The 27685-nt window shown below is 44.4% G+C and overlaps 1 protein-coding gene across 2 annotated transcripts; it reads right to left on the bottom strand.

The window, feature by feature from the left end:
- On the bottom strand, positions 1-27685 carry SMIM24 (small integral membrane protein 24). Of its 2 annotated transcripts, XM_086947134.1 has the most exons (6): positions 27445-27685; positions 20357-20483; positions 13732-13755; positions 12307-12378; positions 7699-7770; positions 1-1732 (listed from the first exon to the last, which is right to left on the bottom strand). In XM_086947134.1, exons 1-6 carry the CDS (start codon positions 27674-27676, stop codon positions 1639-1641), a joined length of 621 nt encoding a protein of 206 aa, XP_086803260.1. In that variant the 5' UTR covers positions 27677-27685; the 3' UTR covers positions 1-1638. The 2 variants fall into 2 exon arrangements, with proteins under 2 accessions (XP_086803260.1, XP_086803261.1); XM_086947135.1 differs by lacking the exon at positions 12307-12378 and having other exon boundaries at positions 27445-27675.

The following is a 27685-nucleotide window of genomic DNA, read 5'->3' as shown; positions in this document are numbered from 1 at the left end:
TTCACTCCACGCTGATTTTATTATTTGTCACGCCTTGGACAGCTACAACACTCACAATTATTAAGAAAATCACCAGAATGACAAAATGAAAAAAAACATTTTGAGAATTGAAATGTATCACAAAAGTCTTGGTTCACATGATTAGGGAGGGCGTTGCTGGGACGTCTCTATAATGTCCTCTCTGTCCCCTTTGACTAAATGATATTTAAAAAAAACCTTGTCACAATGCTACACTGAGACCTCAGATTTCTCTAGTGATGGTTTTACCAGATTTAAGCGGCTGCATTTGAAGAGTAGCTCAGGACTATAATATGGAAAAGTGGGGACTTTACTTTGATGTATGACAGAATGTAGGAGCCGGTATAGTGCTGTTTTCCAAACTATATGACTTCAAGGCGCGTCTCCTAGACGCATTTCCTTACCCGCTGTAATCCACTTGCAGCAACCTCAAGGTTTACATCATCCAGGATACTGGAGGCTATAAGTAGCGCATGATTGGCTAATCTCACCTGAACAGTGACTGACTCAGTCCCAGCCATACTCTTCTTTTAGAGGCAAGGCCTTCTAGGAACTCTCCCCATTTTACCATACACAGGAGGCCCTGACTCTGAGCCTTAATTTTCATATTCTCAATACTAGACTAAATGTTTGGCACTGCACACAACTTCTTTTTCCAACCTCAACATCCACCGAGGAAGCCTTGGGTCCAGCAAACCCCTCTGTCCTCCTCATTTTAATAAGCCTCTCCTTCAGTGTGTTTCTTGGCCAATCCACCTCTGCCACTCCTGGCAAACCACATGAAAAGCTTCCAAGCTGGCTCCATGTCATTAAGGGCCTCATGCCAGTACTTCTGCTGGGGTCAAACATTGAGGTGGTCAGACTGACCCTGAGATGAAGGGTTGAGGTGGTCACTCTCCCCCTGAGATGAACCCTGAGGTGGTCAGCCTACCGCGGAGAAACCACACTCCGATGGCCAGTCTGGTCCTGAATTGAAACATTATGTAGGTATTTCGGGCCTTGAGAGGACACATTGAGGTGGTCAAATCTGTCCCTGGGATGAAAATTGAGATTGTCACTTTGCCTTTGAGATGCTCATACAGCCAGTGGGATGAAATATTGAAGTCACCAAGCTGCCCATCAGCTAATTATTGAAGTGGTCAGTTTGTCCCTGAGAGAACACATTGTCAGCCTTCCCTTGGTGGAGCATTTGGGTGGTTAGTCTGCCCCCTAGAGACAAAACTGGTTTGATAAGTTTAGTCTGAGATGGAGCATTGAGGTGGTCCATATTGCTTTGAGATGTAGAAAAGAAGTTGTCAGCCTGGCCCTTGAATGATGCTGAAATGGTCAGTCTGCCTTTCATGATACACATTGAGGTGGTCAGACTGGCCCTGAGAGGACACGCTGCGGCGGTCAGTCCGACACATAGTCTAATAAACTCTAATATTGGATACACAAAGCTCAACAAACGTATAGAGAAGAAGGTACAACCACACCAGCAGGTGGCGCAGCAAACAACATCACAGAATGTTCAGTACAATAATCAGACCCTCCTCCCTGAGGGTCAGAGATCACGGTCAGATTCCTTTCCATCCCAGAATCCTGTAATTCGCCGGGAGCTTCGAATAGATGAAATTCACTTTACATGGATGTGATTTTTTCTCCTTCTTCTGGGTTTCCTTCTGTTTGCCACTTGACCTTCACGGGGGCGTCCTTGAGCTTAGCTTCATTGAGTCTGGTATAGAGTAAAGTGGAGGAAGAAAACGTATCAGATGATGGTGTCTTCTGTAGACTTGGAGTTTAAAATACATCAATATTGTTCATTCGTACAGCACACACCACAAACACAATCGGCCCATGCACCCGGCAGAATAGCAAGCATTGTATTGCCCACGGAAGGATGAAAGACTAACAGCATGATATGGAGTTTGGTGGGTGGACTGCCGAATGTTAAGGTGACAGAGGTCATTACCTTTGCCTTTCAGGCCGGACCACCGTTCACCATAGTATGGGCCTCCACCATCCCTGCAGAGATCTCTGTGCCTTCCGAGGAGCCACTAGCCTGGCAGCTCCCTCGAAGGAGCTGAAGTTATGCCGTGCAGTTGCCTTGTTTCTTGTGGCCACTCGGAAAACATCTATGGCTGATGGAGGACAGCATACCACAATGACCTTTTCTAGATTGCAGACTCTGTCCATTAGAAGGTTTGAGAATGCTATCAGAAAAAAATTGTGCAACCACAAAGTCCATTATAGCCTTATTGCCTGCCGTAGCGGGCTATACTGGCCAATAAAGGCACGCTCCAGCAAATAACAAGGGAGCGGGCCTTTAATGTCGGCATAGCCCGAGGGATAAAAGGCTATTAGAACATTCCGACACTAGAGGGTAGAAAGTTCATGCAAATGAAACAAAGGCCTCATGCAGCCCGAATGGATTGAAATCCCCTATGGCTCTGTGAGGCTTTTGTTCACAGCAACAGCTGTGAACAAACATTGGAATGTTGGAGCTCCGGGCTTCTACCGATCATTATAAGCCTGGAGCACTCCACTGTTTGCAATGGAGCTCCCAACATTCCAGTGTTTTAATAATACATCAAGACCTAAGACGTCACTACTCCAGGATTGAAAATGGTTTGTCCGTGCTTGTCCTTCGCTTTCGTCCTTGGTTGACAAATGTCCAGTCTACACCAGAACGACTGGATATGTTTTTCTCAGAGGAGAGTTTAACAGGTATGATCCAGTCTAAATAGGTTTTGCAGCACCAGACCAACAGGTATTCGGTTGGGCAGGACAATGGGCTAAACAAAGTTGTATTCCACAAAAACAGAAGGAAAATACTGTCTATTGACAAGGAAAATATATATAAATGTGGTCATGCCAACCCGCCATCGATGCCCAGGTCGTTCCATTCCCCTTCACTGAATAACATCTTACCTGTACATCTCTGTCCTTTGAACTTCTGCGATTACCCTCTCACCTGCACAGCTCTATTCTTTCCAGTTTGGCGACTACCTTTTCACATGGACAATTCTTTTTTTACCCTTCAGCTACTAACTTCTCAACTGACAGCTTTTTGTTTTCCCCTTCACTGATTGACCTCTTACCTGTACAACTCTTTCCGTTCACCTTCAGTGATTACCCTTTCACCGGCGCAGCTCTTTGATTTCCACTTTGATGATTATCTTTTCACTTGGACAGCTCTTTCCTTTCCCCCTTGGTGACCTTTCCCCTACAGAGATTACCCTTTCACCTGGACATCTCTTTACTGTCCCTTTCAGTGACTAACCTCTTACCTGGGCTCTTTCCCCTTTGATGATTACCCTTTCATATGGAAAGCTCTGCCCTTTCTCCTTTTACATGTACAGATCTTTCCTAACCTCTTCAGTGATTTAAATGTCACCTGGACAGCTCTTTAGTTTCCCTTTCACAGATTAACTCTTTCATGTGGACATCACTTTCCTTTCCCCTTTGGTGAAAAATATCTTCCCAGCACAGCTTAATCCTTTCACCTTCAGTGATTAACCTTTCACCTGGACAACTCGTTCCTCTCCCCTTCTTTGATTAACATTTCAACCAGACAGCTCTTCCCTCTCCCCTTTTTTGATTAACCGTTCACCTGGACCGCACTTTCCAATCCCCCTTGGTGACCTTTCCCCTACAGTACTTAAACTTTCACCTGACATCCCTTTACTGTTCCTTTCAGTGACTAACCCCTTACCTGGGCTCTTTCCACTTTGATGATTACCCTTTCATATGGAAAGCTCTGCCCTTTCTCCTTTAACCTTTTACATGTACAGATGTTTCCTGACCTCTTCAGTGATTTAAATGTCACCTGGACAGCTCTTTAGTTTCTGTTTCACAGATTAACTCTTTCATGTGGACAGCTCTTTCCTTTCCCCTTTGGTGAAAAATATATTCCCAGGACAGCTCAATCCTTTCATCTTCAGTGATTAATCTTTCACCTGGACAGCTCGTTCCTCTCCTCTTCAGTGATTAGCCTTTCATCCGAACAGCTCTTTCCTTTCCCCTTCGTTGATAAACATTTTACCTAGATAGCACTTTTCTTTCCCCTACGGTGATTAACCTTTCACCTGGACAGCTCTTCCCTCTCCCCTTCAGTGATTAACCTATCACCTAGACAGCTCTTCCCTCTCCCCTTCTGTGATTAAGCTTTCACCTGCACAGCTCTTCCCTCTTCCCTTCTGTGATTAGCCTTTCACCCAGACAGCTATTTCCTCTCCCCTTCTGTGATTAACCTTTCACCCAGACAGCTCTTCCCTCTCCTCTTCTGTGATTAGCCTTTCACCCAGACAGCTCTTCCCTCTCCCCTTCTGTAATTAACCTTTAACCCCGACAGCTCTTCCCTCTCCCCTCTCCCCTTCTGTGATTAACCTTTCACCTGCACAGCTCTTCCCTCTCCCCTTCTGTGATTAACCTTTCACCTGGACAGCTCTTCCCTCTCCCCTTCTATGATTAGCCTTTCACCCTGACATCTCTTCCCTCGCCCCTTCTGTGATTAACCTTTCACCTAGACAGCTCATCCCTCTCCCCTTCTGTGATTAACCTTTCACCCAGATAGCTCTTCCCTCTCCCCTTATGTGATTAACCTCCCACCTGCACAGCTCTTCCCTCTCCCCTTCTGTGATTAGCCTTTCACCCAGACAGCTCTTCCCTCTCCCCTTCTGTGATTAACCTTTCACCCTGACAGCTCTTACCTCTCCCCTTCTGTGATTAACCTTTCACCTGCACAGCTCTTCCCTCTCCCCTTCTGTGATTAGCCTTTCACCCAGACAACTCTTTCCTCTCCCCTTCTGTGATTAACCTTTCACCTGGACAGCTCTTCCCTTTCCCCTTTCGTGATTAACCTTTCACATGCACAGCTCTTCCCTCTACCCTTCTGTGATTAGCCTTTCACCAGACAGCTCTTCCCTCTCCCCTTCTGTGATTAACTTTTCACCTGGGCAGATCTTTCCTCTCCCCTTCTGTGATTAACCTTTCACCTGGACCGCACTTTCCTCACCCCTTCTGTGCCATCGCAGCCATCGCATGCCAACACAGCCTCAACATCATCTCCTACGCCGACGACACCCAGCTGATCCTCTCCCTCACCAACGACCCCGCCACCGCAGAACTAACCTACACGAAGGGATGAAAGAAGTAGCCGAGTGGATGAAGAACAGCCGCCTGAAACTGAACTCAGACAAGACGGAAGTCCTCATCCTTGGATCAACACCATCTGCCTGGGACGACTCCTGGTGGTCCCCAGCACTAGGCAGCGCTCCCAAACCAACAGACCACGCACGCAACCTGGACTTCATCCTGGAATCCTCCCTGTCAATGACCAGACAAGTCAACGCCGTCTCGTCTTCATGCGATTCAGAAAAGGGGGTGGTGATGAACAAAGTGTCTGAATTAAGCAGACCACTCTTACCCAGTCCAAAGATCAGGGCTTGATCCATCACCGTTATTTATCTCACTGCACCATCCCAGCTCAGAACCTGGCTATATGCAAATCAGTCTGTCCCTGGCCCAGTGCATCATGGGAACAGGGCAGACTAAACTACCAAGCCAATTCTTCACCAGAAAGGAGACAAGCTTCTGTGATTAACCTTTCACCTGCACAGCTCTTCCCTCTCCCCTTCTGTGATTAGCCTTTCACCCAGACAACTCTTTCCTCTCCCCTTCTGTGATTAACCTTTCACCTGGACAGCTCTTCCCTTTCCTCTTTCGTGATTAACCTTTCACATGCACAGCTCTTCCCTCTACCCTTCTGTGAGTAGCGTTTCACCAGACAGCTCTTCCCTCTCCCCTTCTGTGATTAACTTTTCACCTGGGCAGCTCTTTCCTCTCCCCTTCTGTGATTAACCTTTCACCTGGACCGCACTTTCCTCACCCCATCTGTGCCATGGCAGCCATCGCATGCCAACACAGCCTCAACATCATCTCCTACGCCGACGACACCCAGCTGATCCTCTCCCTCACCAACGACCCCGCCACCGCAGAACTAACCTACACGAAGGGATGAAAGAAGTAGCCGAGTGGATGAAGAACAGCCGCCTGAAACTGAACTCAGACAAGACGGAAGTCCTCATCCTTGGATCAACACCATCTGCCTGGGACGACTCCTGGTGGTCCCCAGCACTAGGCAGCGCACCCAAACCAACAGACCACGCACGCAACCTGGGCTTCATCCTGGACTCCTCCCTGTCAATGACCAGACAAGTCAACGCTGTCTCGTCTTCATGCTTCAACATCCTACGCATGCTCCGAAAGATCTTCAGATGGATCCCCACCGAAACCAGGAAGACGGTCACCCAGGCACTTGTCACCAGCCGACTAGACTACGGAAACACCCTCTACACCGGAACCACAGCCAAACTGCAGAAAAGACTCCAACACATCCAGAACGCCTCCGCACGACTCATCCTGGACATCCCCCGCCACAGCCACATCTCCAGACATCTGAGAGACCTGCACTGGCTCCCCGTCAGCAAAAGAATCACGTTCCGCCTCCTCACCCACACACACAAAGCCCTCCACGACCTAGGCCCCAGGTACCTCAACAACCGTCTGACCTTCCACACTCCCACCGGCCAACTACGATCGACCAACCACGGCCTCACCGCCGTCCCACGCATCCGAAGAACCACCATGGGAGGAAGATCCTTCTCCTACCTGGCAGCCAAGACCTGGAACTCCCTCCCCATCCACCTCCGCCTCTCCCAAGACCACCTCTCCTTCAGGAAGAGACTGAAGACCTGGCTGTTCGCGCAGTAGCGGACCCCCCTCCCCCCCCCCTCCCCCCCAGCGCCTTGAGACCCTCCGGGTGAGTAGCGCGCTATACAAATTTCTTAATTGATTGATTGATTGATTAACCTTTCACCTGGACAGCTCTTTCCTTTCCCCCTTGGTGACCTTTCCCCTACAGTAATTACCCTTTCAACTTTACATCCTTGTACTGTCCCTTTCAGTGACTAACCCTTTACCTGGGCTATTTCCACTGTGATGATTACCCTTTCATATGGAAAGCTCTGCCCTTTCTCCTTTAAACGTTTAAATGTACTGATCTTTCCTGACCTCTTCAGTGATTTAAATTTCACCTGGACAGCTCTTTAGTTATTCTTTCACACATTAACTCTTTCATGTGGACAGCTCTTTCCTTTCCCCTTTGGTGAAAAAATATCTTCACAGGACAGCTCAATCCTCTCACCTTCAGTGATTAACCTTTCACCTGGACAGCTCTTTCCTCTCCCCTTCTGTGATTAACCTTTCACCCGAACAGCTCTTTCCTTTCCCCTTCAGTGATAAACATTTTACCTCGACAGCACTTTTCTTTCCCCTTCGGTGATTAACCTTTCACCTGGACAGCTCTTCCCTCTCCCCTTCTGTGATTAGCCTTTCACCCAGACAGCTCTTTCCTTTCCCCTTCTGTGATTAACCCTTCACCTGGACAGCACTTTCTTTTTCCCTTCGGTGACTAACCTTTCACCTGGACCGTGTTTTCCTCTCCCCTTCTGTGATTAACCTTTCACCTGGACCGTGTTTTCCTCTCCCCTTCTGTCATTAACCTTTCACCTGCACAGCTCATTCCTTTCCCCTTTGGATATTAACTTTTCACCCGGGAAGCTCTTTCCTCTCCCCTTCAGTAATTAACCTTTCACCTGCACAGCACTTTCCCTTCCCCTTCAGTGATTAACATCTTACTTGGACAGCTCTTTCTTTTCCCCATCTTCTCCCAGCTCCATCGCGTAGTTATGGTAGGGGTTCTCTCCCACCCTAAAAGAAGGAAGATATTTATTTGTTTGAGAGATTTATATAGCGCTAACTAGACATGAAAGTTTCAGAGCGCTTTACAACAGTAAATGTTCACAACATAGATAAGAAGTATATAGAGAGCAGCTGAGTCACACTAGATCAAATATTGCGTCTTAGCACTCAAACCTTCAGTGATCCACCGACCTTCAGACCATGCCCCTAGAGACTCACCCCTGCACTCCAGGAAGAAGCAGCCCTTTCCACACCCTCTACCAGGAGTTCACTCATCAAGAGCCAATTGCTTCAATTTTGGGCATTGAAAGGTCCAGAGGAGGCCACAGTTTTTCAGTATTTTACTCTCCTCTCTGTGGTTAAAAATATCTAGGGCCTCTTCATTTTTACCGCAATTAAAGGCCACACTAGAAAGTATTTTTTCCTAAATTTTGTGGCAAAGGGAACCACACATCATGTCCAGGGACCCAGAAATATCTCAGCGGTTCGGTGTGGGGGACATCAAGGCAGGGGCCGCATGTTTGACAAAAATAAGTCTTACAATCTCATTAGGACATTGTGACTGCAGATTTCGAAGGTTCAGGGTCACTATTTCACTTTCGATATATCGCATGGCGAAATAATACAGCTGCAACGTCATCCTAACCACTGCATTGCACTAAGTAGACGTGGAGTTAAGAATAGTGAACCTACCCTGCCATCTAGTGGCTGCAATGTATTTGACGGTCAATGCTTTCGATTTTACAACCATGTGTTAAATATAATTGGAGCGAGTAGAAATGAACAGCCAATGGGAGCACTAGGGGACCAAGGAGGGGCCAGCAATAGACACCTGAGATATTCTAAGGAAAGAGATGCCTTGGCAGGTGAGAAATGCTGCGGAAACCAATTACGGATGGAAAGATGAATAAATCAAACATTCACCCTCAGTCAAGAGATCTGGGTTAAAACCATCATTCTTTTGCTCACCATGCCATCCTAGTTTGGATCAAGCCATATGCAAATCAGCCTTGACCCTGCTCCTCATGGGAACAGTCCAGCCCAAACTGCCAAGCTGGGTCCTCCTTGGACAGGAAACAAGCATCTTGGGACCTGTTTCGGGGCATCACACCTCATCAGCCAGGTTAGTTTGAATCCAGTGGCACAGTGAGCATAGGACCCACGCCAGGGCATGACCTGCCAACTTAGGGTGAAAAATGCTGCACAAATATTCTGTACAACTCTTTCCGTTCACCTTCAGTGATTACCCTTTCACCTGCACAGCTCTTTTATTTCCACTTTGGTGATTATCTTTTCACTTGGACAGCTCTTTCCTTTCCCCTTGGTGACCTTTCCCCTACTGTAATTAATCTTTCACCAGGACCTCTCTTTGTTGTATAGCGTTTTAGGACTCTAGTGTAATTTTCCCGATTCATGCCCTTATATAGGTACAATTCACCTTGCCCTTATATAGGCATAGAAATCATACCCATGTTTAGACATAACCCATCCAGTCCAAATACAGGCATGGCTACTTCCACTAGTTCCAAAAAGCCACATCGATTTCTTGGAAAACTCGGCTTCAGCAGTTAGGGACTTCCCCTTGCTTGAATATTGATTTGTCTTAGAAATCATGGAGTGTTCAAAGAACGACCATTCCCTTGGGGTTCTTTGGTGACGTTATTATGTCCAACTTTACATCAAACTAGGCACCTTCAAGATATAAATTCGCCTACACTTGCCCTAGCAAACACACGGTGGTTCAGGAGCAGCTCGACTATCTACTAGCCCGACGCAGCTCGCTACATTAAGTGCCGAAGGATGCCGACCATCCAGCTGACGCACTGACAGAGAGGCTGCCTTTCTCTTGCTGAGAATCCAGCTCCAGTGTTTCCAATCCCCCCATGCTGGGTGTTGGGAAATCGAGTCCGAGAGAGACAGAGATACCAGACCTCCTTCATTCTAAAACCAAGATACGGAGCTGATTAGACCCTTAGATAAATCTTGGTTAGATTCTTTGCAAATTATTAATCAACAATAGGCCTGATCATAAGATAATACAACCAAAACTGTATATCCAGCGACAGAGGGGTCATCATAAATGTTATGACTCCCTCGTGGACATAATTAAGTCCCTACGCTGTGGTGTATCCAAATTCTAAAAATATTTAAACCATCATAGACAAACCACCCAAATGTGCAGAAAAAAGGTGTGGAAGGAAAAGAGGCACTTCACGGTCGTAACACCAAGGGGACTGCTAGCTGGTACTCGTCAGTAAGTCTACTTATCATCATTGGTAACCACCTTTCCGTTTAAAGAAAAAGATTAGAAATGGATGGAGGTAATACAGTGCAAGTATGTACAAGTTTATCTTTCAAACTGGAGGCCCTTTTGAAGGCAAACTGGGGCAGGGGCATCTTACTGGTCCCGGTGTCCAGAATGGACCAGTGTTTTCGAACAATCTGCCTCAATTTGGTGGAAAGTGGATCAAATGTGGTAACCACAGGGAGGCAGTCAGTTTTTGTTTTCATATTTCTCTCAAGTAGTGCATCACGGGGTGTGTTTAAGGCTCGATTCTGTGCGTGTCTAATAGTTCTTGACGGGTATCCCTTCGCTCTCCATTTCCCCACCAGTTCATGTGATTGTTCAATAAACTTCTCAGTAGTGGAGCAGTTACGCCGGTATCTCGAAATCTGCCCCACCGGGAAATTATCCCTAAGAGACCTTGGATGGAAGGAGCGATAGTGTAGCAGGGAATTCCTGTCGCTAGGTTTCTGGTGAACATTGGTAATTAAGTCATGTTCACTGGCTGTAATGTCCACATCTAAATAGACAGCAGTCGTCCTGCTATAGGACCAAGTGAAACGCAGACATCCGTCGGCTTGATTAAGCCAGGCGAGAAATTATTTCAGGAGCTCCTCCGAACCCGTCCAAATGCACAGAACTTTTCCTCTTGTTTTTATGCCATCATAGGTTTGATGTGAGCCTACCATGAGATTCTATTTTGGAACCCCAAAAGCCCTGAAGAAGCTGCCTGAAATTCCTCATGGGCAATGAAACATGTTGGCGTAATTGATTATGGTTTCATTGGAACCATTTTTAATCTGGGGAGCTAGTAGCACCAAATAAAGTTAGTTATAGCTAGATATAGCTTCACCAAGTTTTAGTTGTGAGGATTTTCTGTTTATATCCTCGTGGGGTCCATTGTGCATGCATACCATTAGCATGCTATGACACTTAGGTCTTGATTTTATCTTGATTTCATGGTTTTGAGGTTGTTTGGTAAATACAGACACACATTTTTCTTTAAACGGAAAGGTGGTTACCAATGATGATAAGTGGACTTGCTGATGAGTACCAGCTAGCAGTCCCCTTGGTGTTACGACCATGAGTTGCCTCCTTTTCTTCCACACCTTTTTTCTGCACATTTGGGTGGTTTGTCTATGATGGTATAAATATTTTTAGAATTTGGATACACCACAGCGTAGGGACTTAATTAAGTCCGCGAGGGAGTCATAAAATTTATGATGACCCCTCTGTCGCTGAATATACAGTTTTGGGTGTATTATCTTATGATCAGGCCTATTGTTGATTAATAATACGCTGAGTGGGGGGCGGCCTGTTCATTTCTTCCCCTTGTAGCTCCTATTGTTTGGATGATTCTTTGCTAAAACAAACTAAACCTATGCAACACGATACTTACTTCTTCCCTCGTACTAGACTTAGGTTAGGTACATCGGGGTAGGCGTATTTTAGAAGCACCAGTTGAGTAATTTTAGTCTTTGTTATTTATGTATGTATTTATCTGTGGCTTAGAAACCATACAATGCTTTTACAGTAATATTTTATAATACTCTTCTTGTTGTACGCATTATACTTTACAACCTGCATAACGATTGTAGCAGTTCACTGTACTTGCAAGAGAAAGAAGACTGTTCAATAAAATCCTTTTATTGAAAACACTGTAACTCTATTTTCTCGGCACCTCTGATGAAACGAAGCATGCACGATTGACTGAGTGAAATATCTATCTATTGTTTCCACGAATCTAGAGATCCTTCTTATTCTTGGGAAACAAAGTTGTCATGTTTATGCGGTTGTCAGAAACTAATCCCTTCTTGTTTTTTCGAGAAAGTTTCTAGTGACCTCTGAGCTAGCTGGCACTCACTATTAAGTCTAGTATATTTGATAGAGACCTAGTAGACATAAGTCCTACGTCAAATCTATAGGATATATTGTTCCAATGCGCAGAGCCTATTGGGAATATAGAAACTACACTACATCTTTACTGTCTCTTTCAGTAACTAACCTCTTACCTGGGCTCTTTCCCCTTTGGTGATTACCCTTTCGTATGACAAGCTCTGCCCTTTCTCCTCCAATGATTAACCTTTTACCTGTACAGGTCTTTCCTGACCTCTTCAGTGATTTAAATTTCACCAGGACAGCTCTTTCGTTTCCCTTTGGTGAAAAATATCTTCCAAGGACAGCTCTTTCCTTTCCCCTACTGTTATTAACCTTTCACCCAGACTGCTCTTTCCTTTCCCCTTCAGTGAATAACTTCTTACTTGGACAGCTCTTTCCTTTCCCCATCTTCTCCCAGCTCCATCGCGTTGTTATCGTAGGCGTTCTCTCCCGCCCTAAAGGAAGGAAGATATTTATTTATTTATTTATTCGAGAGCTCTATATAGCGCTAGCTAGACACGAAGGGATCGGAGCGCTTTACAACAGCAAATGTTCATAACCTAGATAACAAGTATATACAGAGCAGCTAAGTCACATCAGCTCAAATATTGGTTCCTAAAACTCAAAACTTCATTGAACCACAGACCTTCAGACCATGGCCCTAGAGGCTCACCCCTGCAATCCAGGAAGAAGCAGGCTCATGGCCGAACGGAGTAATGTAAATAAAAAAATTTTTATTTAAAATTACATTGCACGCGCTGCAGCGCCAAATGGCGATGCAGCGCACGCAATGTAATTCGTTTCATTTATTTATTTATCTACATTACTCCATTCGGCTGTGAGCAGGCGTTCACTACCCGCCACCTGGCCCTCCCCCGCCCCACAGCACTCCCTCGAGGAGCCGCCACTGCTGAAACCCCGGTAAGGTTCTGAAAGAGTAGAAAGTTGGGCTTGTACTTGAGAGGTAGGTCCCGGAAGCCTTCACTGTTAATTTCCAGCGGATCCATTTGGTTTTACTCTATTAAAAGTGAAATGACAGCCTTAGAGCTTGCCACAAATCACATCTCTTTGTTTTGGTGAGATTATGGCACCCAATCTGTTTTCTGTATACATATTTCTAAGAACACATTACGCTGTTTTATTAAGTCCACCACTAAACAGTTTCTTTGGACTTGATCGGATATTTAGAGAAATGAATTCAAATGTATCGTCAAGAAGATTTAATTGACAAATAGTTGTTTTGTGCTATGAGATATTTTATACATTAATTTATATTTTGAACGTATTATTTATTTATGCATTTAAATTTGTGCATAACCTTTTATTATGTAAGTTATAACACACTCACTATTGCTCTTCCTGTTTATGTACCTATTCTTTCGCAAGACTACTACTGATTTTGCCAGGCTACCAACATGTTTGACTAAGACTAGGACAAAACAAGCCGTGTTACGACTCCAGCGCACCTTCCTCAAGGCTTCTAAGTGAGATCTGGGAGAGGCAGCAAAAGTCTCCCCCTCACTCACATTTTTAAAGCATGCATTTTTTAAATAAAAATTACATTGCTTCAGCCAAAGGGTTTAGAATCACAAAAATTGTTTAATACTAACGGAATTTATAGAATAAAAATAGCAAACAGTTCTCTACATTTCAGTAATAGTGCTACCCGAAAGGGTCTCTTGTCGGAGACGGCCTACTGTGACGAGGCACAGAAACCACTGTTCATTATATCGACAGAACCACTGAAAATAAATAGTTATTGCAAAATATAACATTTATACAAAGGCTCTGGGGTGGTTAAGTCTCACCTGGAGGAAATTGGCTCTTCATGCCTGAAGAGGGAGAAGAAAGAGAAATGTGTTAGGAAACTGGAAGGGTCTATGAAAACATTGTAGCCCAATTATTATATCAGCAATTTATTTATTATTAACAGTTTTCTATAGCGCGAACATGACCCATGGGTATCAGAGCGCTTAACATCACATAGCATGGGTTAAGTCAACAAGGTATAGAAAGCAATAAGATCTTAAAAACAAAAAACTTAATTAGTATTACTTTCGACCTAGTCTATGAGTAGCATCAAGTGATCACTTCCGTGATAAGTCTTAGGTGGCGATTTGTCGTACCTATGGGAGGAACTTATTCATAAGAAAGATCTTAGTTTCCCTCTTAAATGTTACAGAGTTTGTAATTTTTCTGATGTTTGCGGGAAGGGAGTTCCAAATTCTGGGAGCCACGCCTGAGAAAGTCCTCTCATATGTTATTTTCTTCTTGAAGATAGGTGGTCTCAGGAGCAGATAATTAGCACTCCTGGCTGGTCTGTTTCTTCCTGAAATTTCTATTTTGTGGGCGAGATATGTAGGTGTGTTGTGATGAATTGCTTTATGGGTGATACATGCCATTTTCAGCTGTACACTAGCTTTGTAAGGTAACCAGTTTTAAGCTTTCAGGTGAGGGGAGATATGGTCAAATTTCCTCGAACCTGTAATAAGCCTTGCCGCTGCATTGAGGCAAGCTTTTAGGGGTTGCTGTGGAAATTTTTGGTAGTCCTGCTAGCGTTGTACACCCATATTCAATCATCGAGATAACCAGTGATTGCACAGCTAGTTTTAAGTCGGTCTCCGTTAGAAAAGATTTCATTTGTCTCAAATAGTTCAAATGGAAACGGGTGTTTTTTGCCATTATTTTAATGTGGGTTTTCATATCAAGGTTCTCATCCAGTGTGATTCCGAGTGATTTCGCCAAGTCAACTCGAGTAGGGATACAATTTAACGCTGTGATCATTTTGGACCATTCCTTCACTACGGATTGATTCTTTTGAGGTGTGATAAGTAAGAATTCTGTTTTATTTGCGTTTAGCTTGAGATGATTGTTAGTTAGCCATTTTAGCGATATTTTGAGGGCCTCATTCATTGTGTTTATGTCTTCCAGGCTCGCAATCTTGATGTAAAGTTGTGTGTCGTCCGCATACATGTGGTATGATATTTTTTATTTCTGCAGAATTTCTGTAAGAGGTTCGATGTATAAGTTAAACAATGATGGAGATAAAGTGGATCCTTGAGGTACTCCGATTGTGTTTGGGCATGAAGGAGAAAGTGATTGGTTTACTAGGAATCTTTGAGTTCTGTTCTGTAAAAATGATTCAAACCATTTCAGTACAGTGCCAGATATTCCCATCCTGTCGTGAAGCCTGTTCAGTAATTTTTCGTGGTTCACTGTGTCAAATGCTAAGTCTAGGAGGATGAGTAGGCAAGATTGATTGTGATCTAGTGCTTGAAATGCATCATTGACAATGTGTAGGATAGCTGTTTCCGTGCTATGATCTGCTCTGAATCCCGATTGACAGTCATCTAGCAATAAGAAGTTGTCGATATGTCTGCTCAGCTGATTCTGTATACATTTCTCTATCAATTTGGCAAGAAAAGGGATGTTGGTGACTGGGCGATAGTTATTTGGATCTGTTGGGTCCACTGTGGGTTTTTTGATGATCGGGACTACTTGTCCTGTCTTCAGGCTTTCTGGGAGGACCCCTTGGGAGAGTGAGGCGTTTATAATTTCTGTCCATATTGGAATCATAGTATGGCTGATTTCTTTTAGGCATTTTGATGGTAGTGGGTCGTTCTAGTGATTGTTGGGTTTCGTGATCGCTAGCATTTTCGCAATCTCATTCTGGTCCAATAATTTGAAAGTGTCCCAATGTGCTTTGTTTTTAGTCGTCTTGTCCGCATAATTCGGAGCAGATTGTGATGGTGGTGTATTGTCGTTAATGTTATCTGCAGCGATCCTAAGTTCTTCTTCCAGCTTATTGGCTTTGTTAGTGAAAAAGGTAGAGAATTCTTCACAACTTAGTTGCATTTTAGTGACCTCTTGGACAGATTTTGCCATCTTGTTTGATTGCTGTTTAATGAGTTCAAACAATTTCCGTTGTCATTTTTTGGCGTTATCCAATTCCTTTCTGATAAATTCCTTTTTTGAGTTGATGACCTTCTTGTTATATTCATTTCTCATTTTTCTGAGTGATTTCAGTTCAGGGGAAGATGGGTGTTGTCTCCATTTTCTTTCCGCGCGTATCAAATTACGCGTTTCTTCATTCAATATTCCATTAAACCATGGGTTTTTAATCTTTTCCGGAACTCTTTTCAATTTGAGTGGTATGGTGGCATTGACTATTTCCGTTACTGAGGTAGTGTAATGGTTCTTTAGATCGTTCACATTTTTCATGTTGTCAGGTGGGTTTAAGTCTCTCTTGCAGCTTTCAATTAGAAGATCCATATTTGAGTCTCTGGTATCTCGGATCCATCTTTTCATTTTGTTAGTTTGAAAGGTTTTTATTTTCTCACGCAATGGTATTAGGAAGGTTATGGCGTGGTGATCTGACCAGTCGCAAGGTTCTATGGAGAGGATTGAAGACAAGCTTGGGATAGTTTTAGTTCAGTTAAAAAGTCTTTAAAGGCGTTTACCTGTTTGTCGTTGTTGTCGTTCCAGCGTAGATTGAAATCACCTAAAAATATATTATTAATGTCGGTGTTGGCGTTAGAAGTGATGATCTCCATCAGTTGGTCAATGAAGTTCAAATTGTTTCTTGGTGGGTTATATAGGGCATGTAAGTTGCAAATCTGTTTGTTTGCAGATCTTACATTGAGCCCTAGGTATTTGCATGATTCGAGGGGATCGGATTGAAATTGTCCGACTTCTAAGTTCGATCTGTGGATACAGGCAATACCGCCCCCTGTCTTTTTCTGTCTGTCCAGTCTCAATATGTTATAGTGCGGTGGCACCAAAAGGTCCAAGACTGGGGACGAGGATTCAGATAACCAGGTTTAGGTAAGTATTGTTATGTCTATTTTCTGATTGATGATGATGTCAGCTATGTCAGAAGCATGCTTCGCTGCAGATCGACAGTTGAGCAGTAGACATTTTAAAGTTTCTCCGTTCTGGTTGTGATCATGTTTAACGGATCAGTGGTTAGTTGGATTTGTTGTAAGTTGTTGAGATTTAGTTTCCTCTCATTCCTCGTAGATGTTCTGTTGGCGTCTATCTGTACTCTTTTGATTTCCTGTGCCTTCATGGGGTCTGATGACTCATATTCCCGGAGTAGAGATAGTATGTCTTCTTCGGTTAAATCATTTTGATTCCTATTCGGTCTGTTTTGCCTGTTTGACACTGGCATCGATCTCTTGATGTTGATATCGAAGGTTGTGTTTACTAGCTCTCTGATGAGTTCTACTTCATTGTGAGTATTTTCTGTGATATCACATAGTTTTTTTTATCCCTTTCAGAGTGTTTTGTATTTCCTGTGATAGGTTGCTAATTTGTGTTTGGATCTCGAAGATTTTCCTCCTGACCTTGGGTGCCGTAGTGTGAGTACTCCTCTGTATGTTTCGATCTTCACATTTTTTGTTCCTGAATTTCCGTTCTGAGCAATGTATCATTGACTTCTTGATACTTTCTTTTGGTCGATTTTCTCCTCTGTCATTGATTGCGGCGTTAGCCGTTCTATCGAGGTTTGGTGAACCACGGCTGTTGTTGTTATTATTTGTATTTCGCGTTCTCTCTGATTCATTCCCGATTAACGTATTTTCTGTTCCGCATATGGCTCCTGGTTGAGTGATTAGTTCCTGTGGGTTTCTAGATGGAGTGCTGTTTTGTTCAGGTTCCTGTCGGTCTCTGGTTGTGGTAATACTTATAGGGTAGGTGTCGGATGAGACTAAGTTGTCTGTTGGCGTATTCTGGAGTTGTAAAGGCCTAGTATCTCTTATTTGCGTAACTCAATCAGGTTCCTGCCGGTCTCTGGTCGGGGTAATACTTATACTTATAGGGTTAGTGTCGAATGAGACTAGGTTCTCTGTTGACAGATTCTGGAGTTGTAAAGGCCTAGTGTCTCTTAATTGCGTAATTTGATCCGGTTCCTGGTGGTCTCTAGTTGTTGTGCTACTTCTGGTGGGGTTGTTGGGTGGGACAGAGTTGTCTTCTATATGAATCTGGTGTAGTAGAGGGTTCGTGTTCTCCACATTTCTTTTTAAGGATGATAAGATGTTGTCGAATTTTTCCAGTCCGTCGTTAGAGGCATGGATCAACACTATTCCATTCTTGAAGATAGTTATGCAAATGTCCGCTCTGAGGTTAGGTGATGCTCTGGTCATAAATTTTGTTCCATGCGGGATGTTGGTGGTGGATTTAATATATAGCATGTTTGTAAAAGCATTGCGCCATTTCGCCCTTCTCCTGGTGAAGAATATCATATCTTTCATAATGATTCCTTTATCCATGCAAAGGGAAGTGTCAGAGATCAATGTGTCAGGGTCTTTCCTCATGAGGTTATGCTTAAATCTTTTGGCTGCATTTTTAGAAAGGTAGGTAGGGTATTTTATGATGTATGTGTTCCTACCTATTCGTTCCAGGTAGTTGTCCTCCATTTTGTGATGTGTGTTAGCGTACTAAAATTAGTTGCCTTCTTCCTGGTGGTATGAGTATTCTCTTTGCATAAATTACTGAATAATAATTATAATTATACCTGGTAGTATCATAATAATATTCTCTTTAGTATAAGTGATTAAATAATAGATTCAGATTTTTTTGATTCCTCCTCCAGGTAGGTAGTTTCTTCAGGATTCCTCTGATGAATGCCCTCTCCAATACAAGTGATTATATAATAATTACTATGTTCTTATGATGTTTGAGTAGACTTTCCAAGATGTCCGCCGTTTTCGTTATCTTTCTTAGCACTGAAGTCTTTTTCTCTTTCTACCATTTATATTTGTCCTCTTTCCCTTGCCATAGACTGTTTAAGTCCTAGAGTTGGCTCCTTTCTCCATGTCTATTGATTTATCAGTCCTCTTTCAGTTGCTCCTCTATCATGCCGCCATTTTGGAGTACTATTTCTACAGTATGTTATGCGCAGTTGGTTATAATAGGCAGCAAGAGCTACTTTCCCTTTTGCAGATTGAATTGTCCTATGCGGCTGCCATTTTAAGGTCAGGCGCGCCGCTTCGTAGTTTCCCCTTCATTTCACTTTCCGGGTTTTAATACTCGTTTCTCTCTCTTTTTTATTTAAACACAGTTTGCGCTAGGGATCGCAGGGTCCATCCATTTCTTTTTATCGTGCCTCATGTCCAGCGCCGCCCCGCCTCCGCTCCCGTCCCTCACCTCGGCTCGTAGCGTAGCATAGATACAGCGTAGATGCGCTGGTCGGGGATCTTGGTTTCCTCGCTCCGCTTGGCACGTCACTCCGGTTAGCACGCAGGCTCCGATCGATTTTTAGTGGCAATTAATTTGAATTCAAGAAATTGTGAAAAAAAGTTAGTTGTCATTAGAATGCACTTAATAGTGAAAGTGTGCAGAAGTTTAAGAAAGGAAAATTGAGGGTTACAATTTAAAATATCTTTGAACCTCGTCTCCCTTTAGATAACTATTCTGAAGCAAAACTACTCCTATGGAAATACGGAAACAGCAATTTCTCTTATGATTGAAAAAAATGCTATTGATTTACACTTGCTCACTGGGTAGTTTTACAAAACAATTTCTGATACGTAAATGTTATTAGTGGATTCGTACTTTTGTATTGTGCAAATTAGGATGCCCAGGCACAGATTTGAAAAGTCACAATTTTCGGTTGTATGAAAAGTAAGGAGGGTAAGAGTACTTTGAACAAAGGTTCCACATCTCCGGTCCACAAACACACTGTGTGTTTGTATAAGTGTGCCATAAAACTGCACTCAACAATGCATAACGATACACACTTACACAATTTTAGAAATCCCCAGGACAGACACTTAAAGACACAGACAAATCACATTCATCATAAATAAAGAACAAAAAACACTACAACTGTCACACACCACAAACTACTAACCATAGACTCAAATACAAATAAACACACCATTCACAGATAACTCACATTATGTACAAATTTATATTATGCACATTGACAGAATGCATGCACGTAAGAGCACTAGAACCCCCTTGGAGACACTCACACATGAACATACATACAGCACAAATACTTCACACTACAATAAATATACACACTACAAACTGAACACAAACACACATGGAGACATGCACACAAACCACCCATTGGCAGCGGACACACCACAAATCCCCCCAAATACACACAACACAAACCAAAGACAAACACTTGCAAAACATACTGATACACGTGTGCTCACAGACGCATGTACACATGCATCACTGACACACACAGATATACATAGTCCGGAAACACAAACTGTCAGAATAAAATACACATGGCACACAACTAAGACACACATACACACCGCATAAAAACAGCAAGCAAATACATCTAGTACCAGACACAAAAAGCGCACTCTGAGACCACGTCCCTGGGCTGCACCTCAGGTGGTACCTCTCCAGGCGGTCTCACCAATCAATAACCAATCACCCTGATCGGTGATGGATTTATAGAGGACCTACCTCTTCTTTTTACACCAGACCCTGTTGATGATCATCAGCACGAAGACGATGAAGAGGAAGACCACCACAGCCGTCAGGCCCACCAACCACGGCTGCAAGACCCTCGCGGGAGCAGTGGCTCTGTTGGCTGCGCGGATAAAAAACACAAACGTAAAATGAGGTCACCGAGGAGGACAGCATCGTTGACTGACTGGCCTATAATGCAACATCCATCCTCTTCAGGACTAGCACGTTTGGTGTTTGACCAAAGTTCTCGAAGTGGAGGTTCACGGATCCGACCTTTATTAGTGGTGTGATGACCCCCCCACCAGGTCCACGGGTCACTTTCCGCCCAGTTGTAGAACTGGATGCATGGAAATTTGTTGTGGGCCATGGAGAGGAAGCAAGCAGCAGTGTGACATCCCCAGCAAAAAGGTTGAGAAAATGATACCCCCAATCCACATAACTTTCAGACGATACTGCCCCATAATGCAACACCAACATTGTGTTCACAATATCCATGTGTGCCCCACATTTTTGGAAGATAGGGCTATTGAGGTACATGGTACTACGATTGAATGCACAGGATAACGCAGAGGGCATATGTGCAGAAACGTAGATAATCAATTTGTAAGATGTATCTTTTTAGGAAGTATTATCTTTTCGAAGACTTTAAATAACTGAATCTCTTGTTTGGAAACCGGTTTAGGATCTTAATCGTATGTGAGCATTAGAAAAAACACTAGAACTGCCAGATTCCATCTTGGTTTATTCTGCAGCACTGTCTTATATCAATATATTTTGGTTTCTACTGTCAAGAACCTTGTGGTAGAATACTTGGTGGAGACCTCTGCAACTGGGTTCGAGACCTCCGTCAGGTAAACTATAGGGACATTTTTGAAAATTAATTAAATACTCAATTCATTTAATTCTACAAATTAAATTAAAATTATTTCTTAAATATATATTTAAAACAAAAATCTTCACCTAAAGAAAAATGTTTATATTTATTGGTATGTATTAAGAATTGTTAAAAGTTGTATATGGAACTGATATGAGTTAATTTAATTATTAAAAAAAAAAGATTATAGTTAAATGTTTTCATTTTAAACGATGATTACAATATTTTATAATAAATAGAATAGTTATTTGTTATTTATAAAGACTTTTATTTTACTATTTAATTACATTTTTATAAATTTTTCAAAAAGTTGAATTTAATGTAACATTATTTCCTATGGGGTTTTATTTAACGTCCCTACCTCCATTATTTTCTATGGGACTGTGCTGCAGTACCAGTAGTTGGCCATGTGTGGTGCTGGGCTTACCCCAGGTCTGACCTCGAGTCGATTTACTATTGTTATGGGTCCTTTTTAGGTCTCGCTGGCGTTGCAGCGCGAAGCGCTGCCGCCAACGAGACTTATAGTCGCCGTGTTTGCCTCCAAGGGAGACAGACCTGAAGACAGACCTGTGCACGATCCGATTCTACTATGGGCACGAGCCGATTCAGGTCTGTGAACACGCTTCACAGTGGAACAGCTTGTGCGTTGCACGTTAATTAATGCGCAGCACGTCAGGCGCCGCAAGTAACAATTATCACAGCATGAGACCCCACTTATCACAGCATGTCAACAGGCGCCCCAGGCTGCTGGAGCACTCAACTATAATTAATGCACAGTTGAGTGCTCCAGCAGCGTGGGGCGCCTCTCAGCATGCTGTGATAATTATTACTTTGGGGCCTCATGCTGTGATAATTCTCACTTTCTGATCGGGAGCAGGCATAGCAATTATCACAGCATGAGACACCACTTATCACAACATGTCAACAGGCGTCCCAGGCTGCTGGAGCACTCAACTGTAATTAATGCGCAGATGAGTGCTCCAGCAGCGTGGGGCGCCTCTCGGCATGCTTTGATAATTATTACTTTGGGGCCTCATGCTGTGATAATTCTATCCCCATTGCCCTCTCTTCTCTCAGCCCTTCCCCTTGCTGTCAGTCACTCCCCCGACTCACTCCCCTCTAGGTCACTGCCTCTCAATGCCGTGTCTATCTCCAACCCTCCTTCCTTAGTTCTTCCGTCCCTAGTTCCTCAACTTCTCACACGGACTACAACTCGCAGATTCCAAGAACATAAACTTGATAGATAAGCTGCAAACTCACGAACCTGAGAAACCTGATATCTGTTGAATTGCCGAAAACTCCATGGCTTCTCTTGCAGTAGCATGAACGATGCTTCACTTTTGCTCTGTTGTTCAGAGAGACGACTGACGTCCTAAATATATATTGGAAAGTGTTTACATGTTCCCAATTAAAAATGGACGCTATGCTTAACATTGCTTCAGGGGGTGTTGCTGTGAAGTCCTTTCTCTAGTTCTTTAGTTCGCCTAGTCGCCTAGGTTACCGTGTTTGTGTCAAGGAGTAAGTAGTAACACAGCACTTACTACCCGAGACGAGACGAGACTTGAAAGTAAGAGAAGGGCAGAACACTGGACAGGTTAGTGTCATCCTGGCATGTTTGTTAGCGGTATGTTTTTTAATATGATCTCCTTGGCGCACCCAGTGTGCGAGGCCAGCTGTCCGTTGTGGTCGCTTTTCTGCCCCGCCCCCTGTTGTCTCGTGATCGCTTTTCTACCCCCCCAACCCCCGCTTTGGGGGTGCAGGGACTGTATTCGTATAAATTAATAATTGATTGCGGAAACTATAAGTATGATGCTCGAGTCTCGCACTTTGAATGAAGCTCGTCATAGAACAGTCTTCAGCTCTGCCAGTTTCAGTGGGACACCATAATAACTCTAATTTTGATAGCGCATATCTGTGAGTCTTCGCTTTTCGCTTTAATGTTACATTTTGATTTCTCATCCTTGGTCTTAGTCACTTGTTTAGAGCAATGGATCCTGAAATCCAAAGGTATTTGTAAAAAAAAACTCGGGCTTTTGATAAATGATAGAAGTATGTCTCAGCATGCGATTCCTCGTATGAAGTCTCGGTTTTGTGTGTATGCCCCCCCACCCCCCTGTTGCTCGCTTTTCTGCCCCCCCATCCTCCTGTTGTGTGTGGGGGGGCTGTGTGTGTGGGGGGGGGTCTGTGTGTGTGTGGGGGGCTGTGTGTGTGTGGGGGGGCTGTGTGTGTGTGGGGGGGCTGTGTGTGGGGGGGCTGTGTGTGTGTGGGGGAGCTGTGTGTGTGAGGAGGGCTGTGTGTGTGTGTTGGGGGGCTGTGTGTGTGTGTTGGGGGCTGTGTGTGTGGGGGGCTGTGTGTGTATGGGGGCTGTGTGTGTGTGTTGGGGGGCTGTGTGTGTGTGTTGGGGGCTGTATGTGTGTTGGAGGCTGTGTTTGTGTGTTTGGGGCTGTGTGTGTGTGTTGGGGGCTGTGTGTGTGTGGGGGGGCTGTGTGTGTGTGTGTGGGGGGCTGTGTGTGTGGGGGGGCTGTGTGTGTGTGGTGGGTCTGTGGGTGTGTGGTGGGGCTGTGTGTGTGGGGGGGCTGTGTGTGGGGGGGCTGTGTGTGTGGGGGGCTGTGTGTGTGGGGGGGCTGTGTGTGTGGGGGGGCTGTGTCTGGCTGTGTGTGTAGGGCTCTGTGTGGGGGGCTGTGTGTGTGGGGGGGCTGGCTCTGTGTGTTGGGGGGGGCTGGCTCTGTGTGTGTGGGGGGCTGGCTTTGTGTGTGGGGGGCTGGCTCTGTGTGTGTGGGGGGCTGGCTCTGTGTGTTTGTGAGGGGGGGGTTCTCTGTGTGTGGGGGTGCTCTGTGTGTGGGGGGCTCTCTCTGTGTGTGGGGGGCTCTGTGTGTGTGGGGGGCTCTCTGTCTGTGTGTGGGGGGCTCTCTGTGTGTGTGTGGGGGGCTCTGTAGGTGGGTGCAAATGCAATAGGTCTCGTGTTTGCTTGCGAGAGCTTAAGCTATTGACATTGTAAATGACAATGCCATTTATTTATCTGTTTTCAAAACAAATACATACATAAAAAACGTGTCATTTACAATGCTAATAGATCTGACTTTGGCAAAGGCAAGACCGTTGCATTGTAAATGCTTGTTGGCTGTAGTAACTATAGATGTACTTTTTGTGAATAAAAATTGGCTTACTGTTTTGTGGGTGCTTACACGTCCCTCCCTCAATTCCTCCCTAGCCCTCTATTAATACCTTCTTACTCCTAACTAAACCCTTCCCATGTCGTAGTGGGTATCCTCCTTTGCAGCCACTCCCAGCCTCCCCCCACACACACACACACATGTATTATTAAAATGTAGGCGACCATTGTGTATCTCATTTGAATATAAAATTGCAGCCAGCCCCAAACCCAAAGAATAGACAATAAACAACAATTTGTTATATATATATAGATGGTAGCAGAGTGACAATCATAGGGACAATGATTAACGTAAGGGCAGGGGAAAATAAAAGTGACAACTTAAAACTAGATAGACACAAGCAGCAGATTCATACCCTAGAACATAAATATCTAAACAACAAAGGCACCAAAAGGACCCAAGTTTTACCTGAGATTAAAAAACAAAAATATGGATACAATAAAATGGTGAGTGAGAAAGCACAACCGTTTGTGACCAGAAATAAAGCAATGTGGGTCGTACCTACTTCTACTCCCATCGACAACATTTTCACATTGGGGCATGTACCGCAAAAGGTCAGATTTTGTCACCCTAGAAGTTCACACTCACTCACCACAAAATTAATCAACACATGGAACTCCATCAGTCTGGATTCTATCCTCCTACCTCAGTTGTGTAAACTGCTGCACCACTTAGTTACTAGCTACGTGAAAGTCTATATTAGTTATTATTTAGTTAACTGACTATTTGTATGGGAGAGTGAATGTGTGTGTAGTTCGGTGGGGGATCTGTGACTGCCCAAAGATATGTGAATAGTTATCTGATCTCCCTTTGCAACTAAAATTGCCCCTCGCTTGCTCAGTCCAGTTTCTAGACAGCTCGCAGTGCCTTTTGGATCGAGGGCATTCTTTTCAAATAAGGCTTACACAATTTTATTAAATGGTGGAACTGCAAAAATTAAACAGGCTCCCAACATATGTTAGATAGCTGCATACACATTAAAACCTTCTCGGGCAAAATTCTAAACTATGTACAAGAATTCTTTCACTTTTACATAGACTTACACTGTGCCACCGCTGTCCTTGGTATATTCGTAGCCTCCGAGAGACCCACCATCGAACGATCATGACCCGCTGCTTATTGGCCTTTTTAAGAATATCTCAATACCCTCTTGGGGCCTGATGTACACAGGTGAGATACACTTTGGAGTAAGTTCACTACTTTTTGGCTATTCACAAAATCCAAGTGTAAATTTACTCCATACGTTTAACTCCACCAAACTGAAGGGTACGGGGGCTACACGCTTTTTCAGTAATTTACACTTTTGAGAAATTTTTACTACTTTTTGGCTACTCACAAAATCTGAGTGTATGTTAAACTGTGGAGTAAATTTACACCTGGATTTTGCGAATTGCAAAAAAAAATATCTCACTCAGAAGCGTAAATTACTCAAAAGTGTAAATTGCCTTTGTGGGCTTGGCTCTGCTTCACGGGAGCTCAGATAACAGTATTTTTCAAAAAAGACACACGATCAAAACTTCCAGACAAAGGGGTCTATTAGGATGGCGGACGGATCGCCACCGCCATGCAGACACCGCCAGCCATATTAGGATGGGTTTTGAGGAATGCCTTTCCGTGGCGGCAGTGCCGCCACGGAAAGGCATACAGTCTTTGCTTTGGGGGCCCGTTGCGGGCCCCTAGGGTGAAGGAGGGGTGGGGGGTGCACATGGGGGGTACCTATGGTACCCCCCTGCGTTTCAAAGTACAACATGGCAGGCACCGTGCGGTGCCTGTCATGTTGTGCTTTGAAACGCACAACATGCATTTTTAGCACCGCCCGCCGCAATGTTAAAGATGCAGGATGCACCCTCCACTGTGGCGGGTGCATCCTAATTCAGAGAACGGGACGTCCGCCATTATGGCGGACGGTCCCTTGCCACGACAGGATGGCGGACGGACAATGTCCGTCCGCCATCCTAATAGACCCCAAAGTTTTGAACAAACTTGACAACTATTTATAATATAGAAAATCCCAATAAACTGCACCTTCATATACGTAACCCACACTTACTACTCAGACTACCCTCCTGCCATGTCCCCACGCACAAGTGGCATATTCCACTCTTCACCTAAAGCAGTCGCAGTTCTTGGTCTCTGCTCCCTTTCGGTCTCTCCTTTCTGTACTCTCATTCACTCATGGGTTACTCTTTCTTTCACTCTCAAAGGCATTACTCGTGGCCTCAATACATTACTATTAGTTTTAGTTACAATTTAAATGTCTGGTACAAGAAGCTAAAGATGATGTATCGCAGAGCCAATATCAATTTTTGTGCCATGGGAAAAGTTCTGAATACTTGTAATTCCGGATACTACACAAATATGCCTCTACATCTTTCTCCTCTTACTACGTTCACAATCTCATAAAACATTTGTACCTGTATTAATTAATTGTTTGTAACTTGCATTTTGCATTGAGTATCATGGGTACGATACTCTATCTGACATACTTCTTTGGGAAAAAAAATAGTAAAAATAGAGATTGACGAATAAGACAATTTAAGGGGCGAGCCGAGGCAGAGCCGAGCCAGTGGCTGTGAGAAGGTGAACTGGGGGGTGCTTTCCATTTCTTAAGATTCCCTATGCCAAATGTCCTCTCCTTTCTTGTTCACCTCCCCCTCTCTCTGCCCTGTCTCTTTCTAACCAGGTGTTTCTCCCTCTGGCCTGTCTCTCGTCCTCTCCACTGCTTCTTCTTCTCTATTCTCTCTCCCTTTCGTCTTTAACTCACGCCATGTGCTGTGGGGTCGGTCACTCACAGGTCGGCTCGTTATTAGATTAAAGGCCCTCGAGGACCTCGGGCCGAGCCAGCCGGCGCTCTCGCTCGTGCCTGGCTCGAGCCGCCAGTGCACCACTCTACTACCTCTCATGTCATGTCCCCATTGCTCCCAAAGGCGGACGCTCTCCCGCTGGGCGCTATACCCCTCCTCGTTCTACCGGAGTTCTCGACTCGCCCCCCTTCGATGCCCCCCACCCCTGCGGATGGGGTCCATATCACCTACCCTGCTGGGCCTCTGCGGAGGCGAGGAGGAGCAGCGCCATCAGGACGGGGTAAGTGGAGGCCATGGTGCCCGGTGGATGCCCGCTAGCACTGCCCGAGCAGAGGGAGCCGGCACACAGGTGCTCCCAGGGGAATGCGGGGCGCAGCTTTGGACCCTGCACCGCGGGGCACCGAGAGACAGGTCCCCGGGTCCCACCTCTTATCGACCAATGGGTATGTTCTCGGGAAGGCATTAATCTTCT

This window comes from Lissotriton vulgaris, chromosome 12 (assembly GCF_964263255.1).
Source record: "Lissotriton vulgaris chromosome 12, aLisVul1.2, whole genome shotgun sequence".
NCBI lineage: Eukaryota > Metazoa > Chordata > Amphibia > Caudata > Salamandridae > Lissotriton > Lissotriton vulgaris.
The sequence above is the reverse complement of the archived record's forward strand: the minus strand, read 5'-3'. Positions and strand labels throughout refer to the sequence as shown.

Coding starts and splice junctions, on each gene's coding strand:
- SMIM24 (XM_086947134.1), bottom strand. CDS start 27,676: ATGCCTTCCCGAGAACATACCCATTGGTCGATAAGAGGTGGGACCCGG. Junction 20,484..27,444: donor CTCCGCAGAGGCCCAGCAGG/GTAGGTGATATG, acceptor TTATCCGCGCAG/CCAACAGAGCCACTGCTCCC. Junction 12,379..13,731: donor GAAGAGCCAATTTCCTCCAG/GTGAGACTTAAC, acceptor TCCTTCCTTTAG/GGCGGGAGAGAACGCCTACG.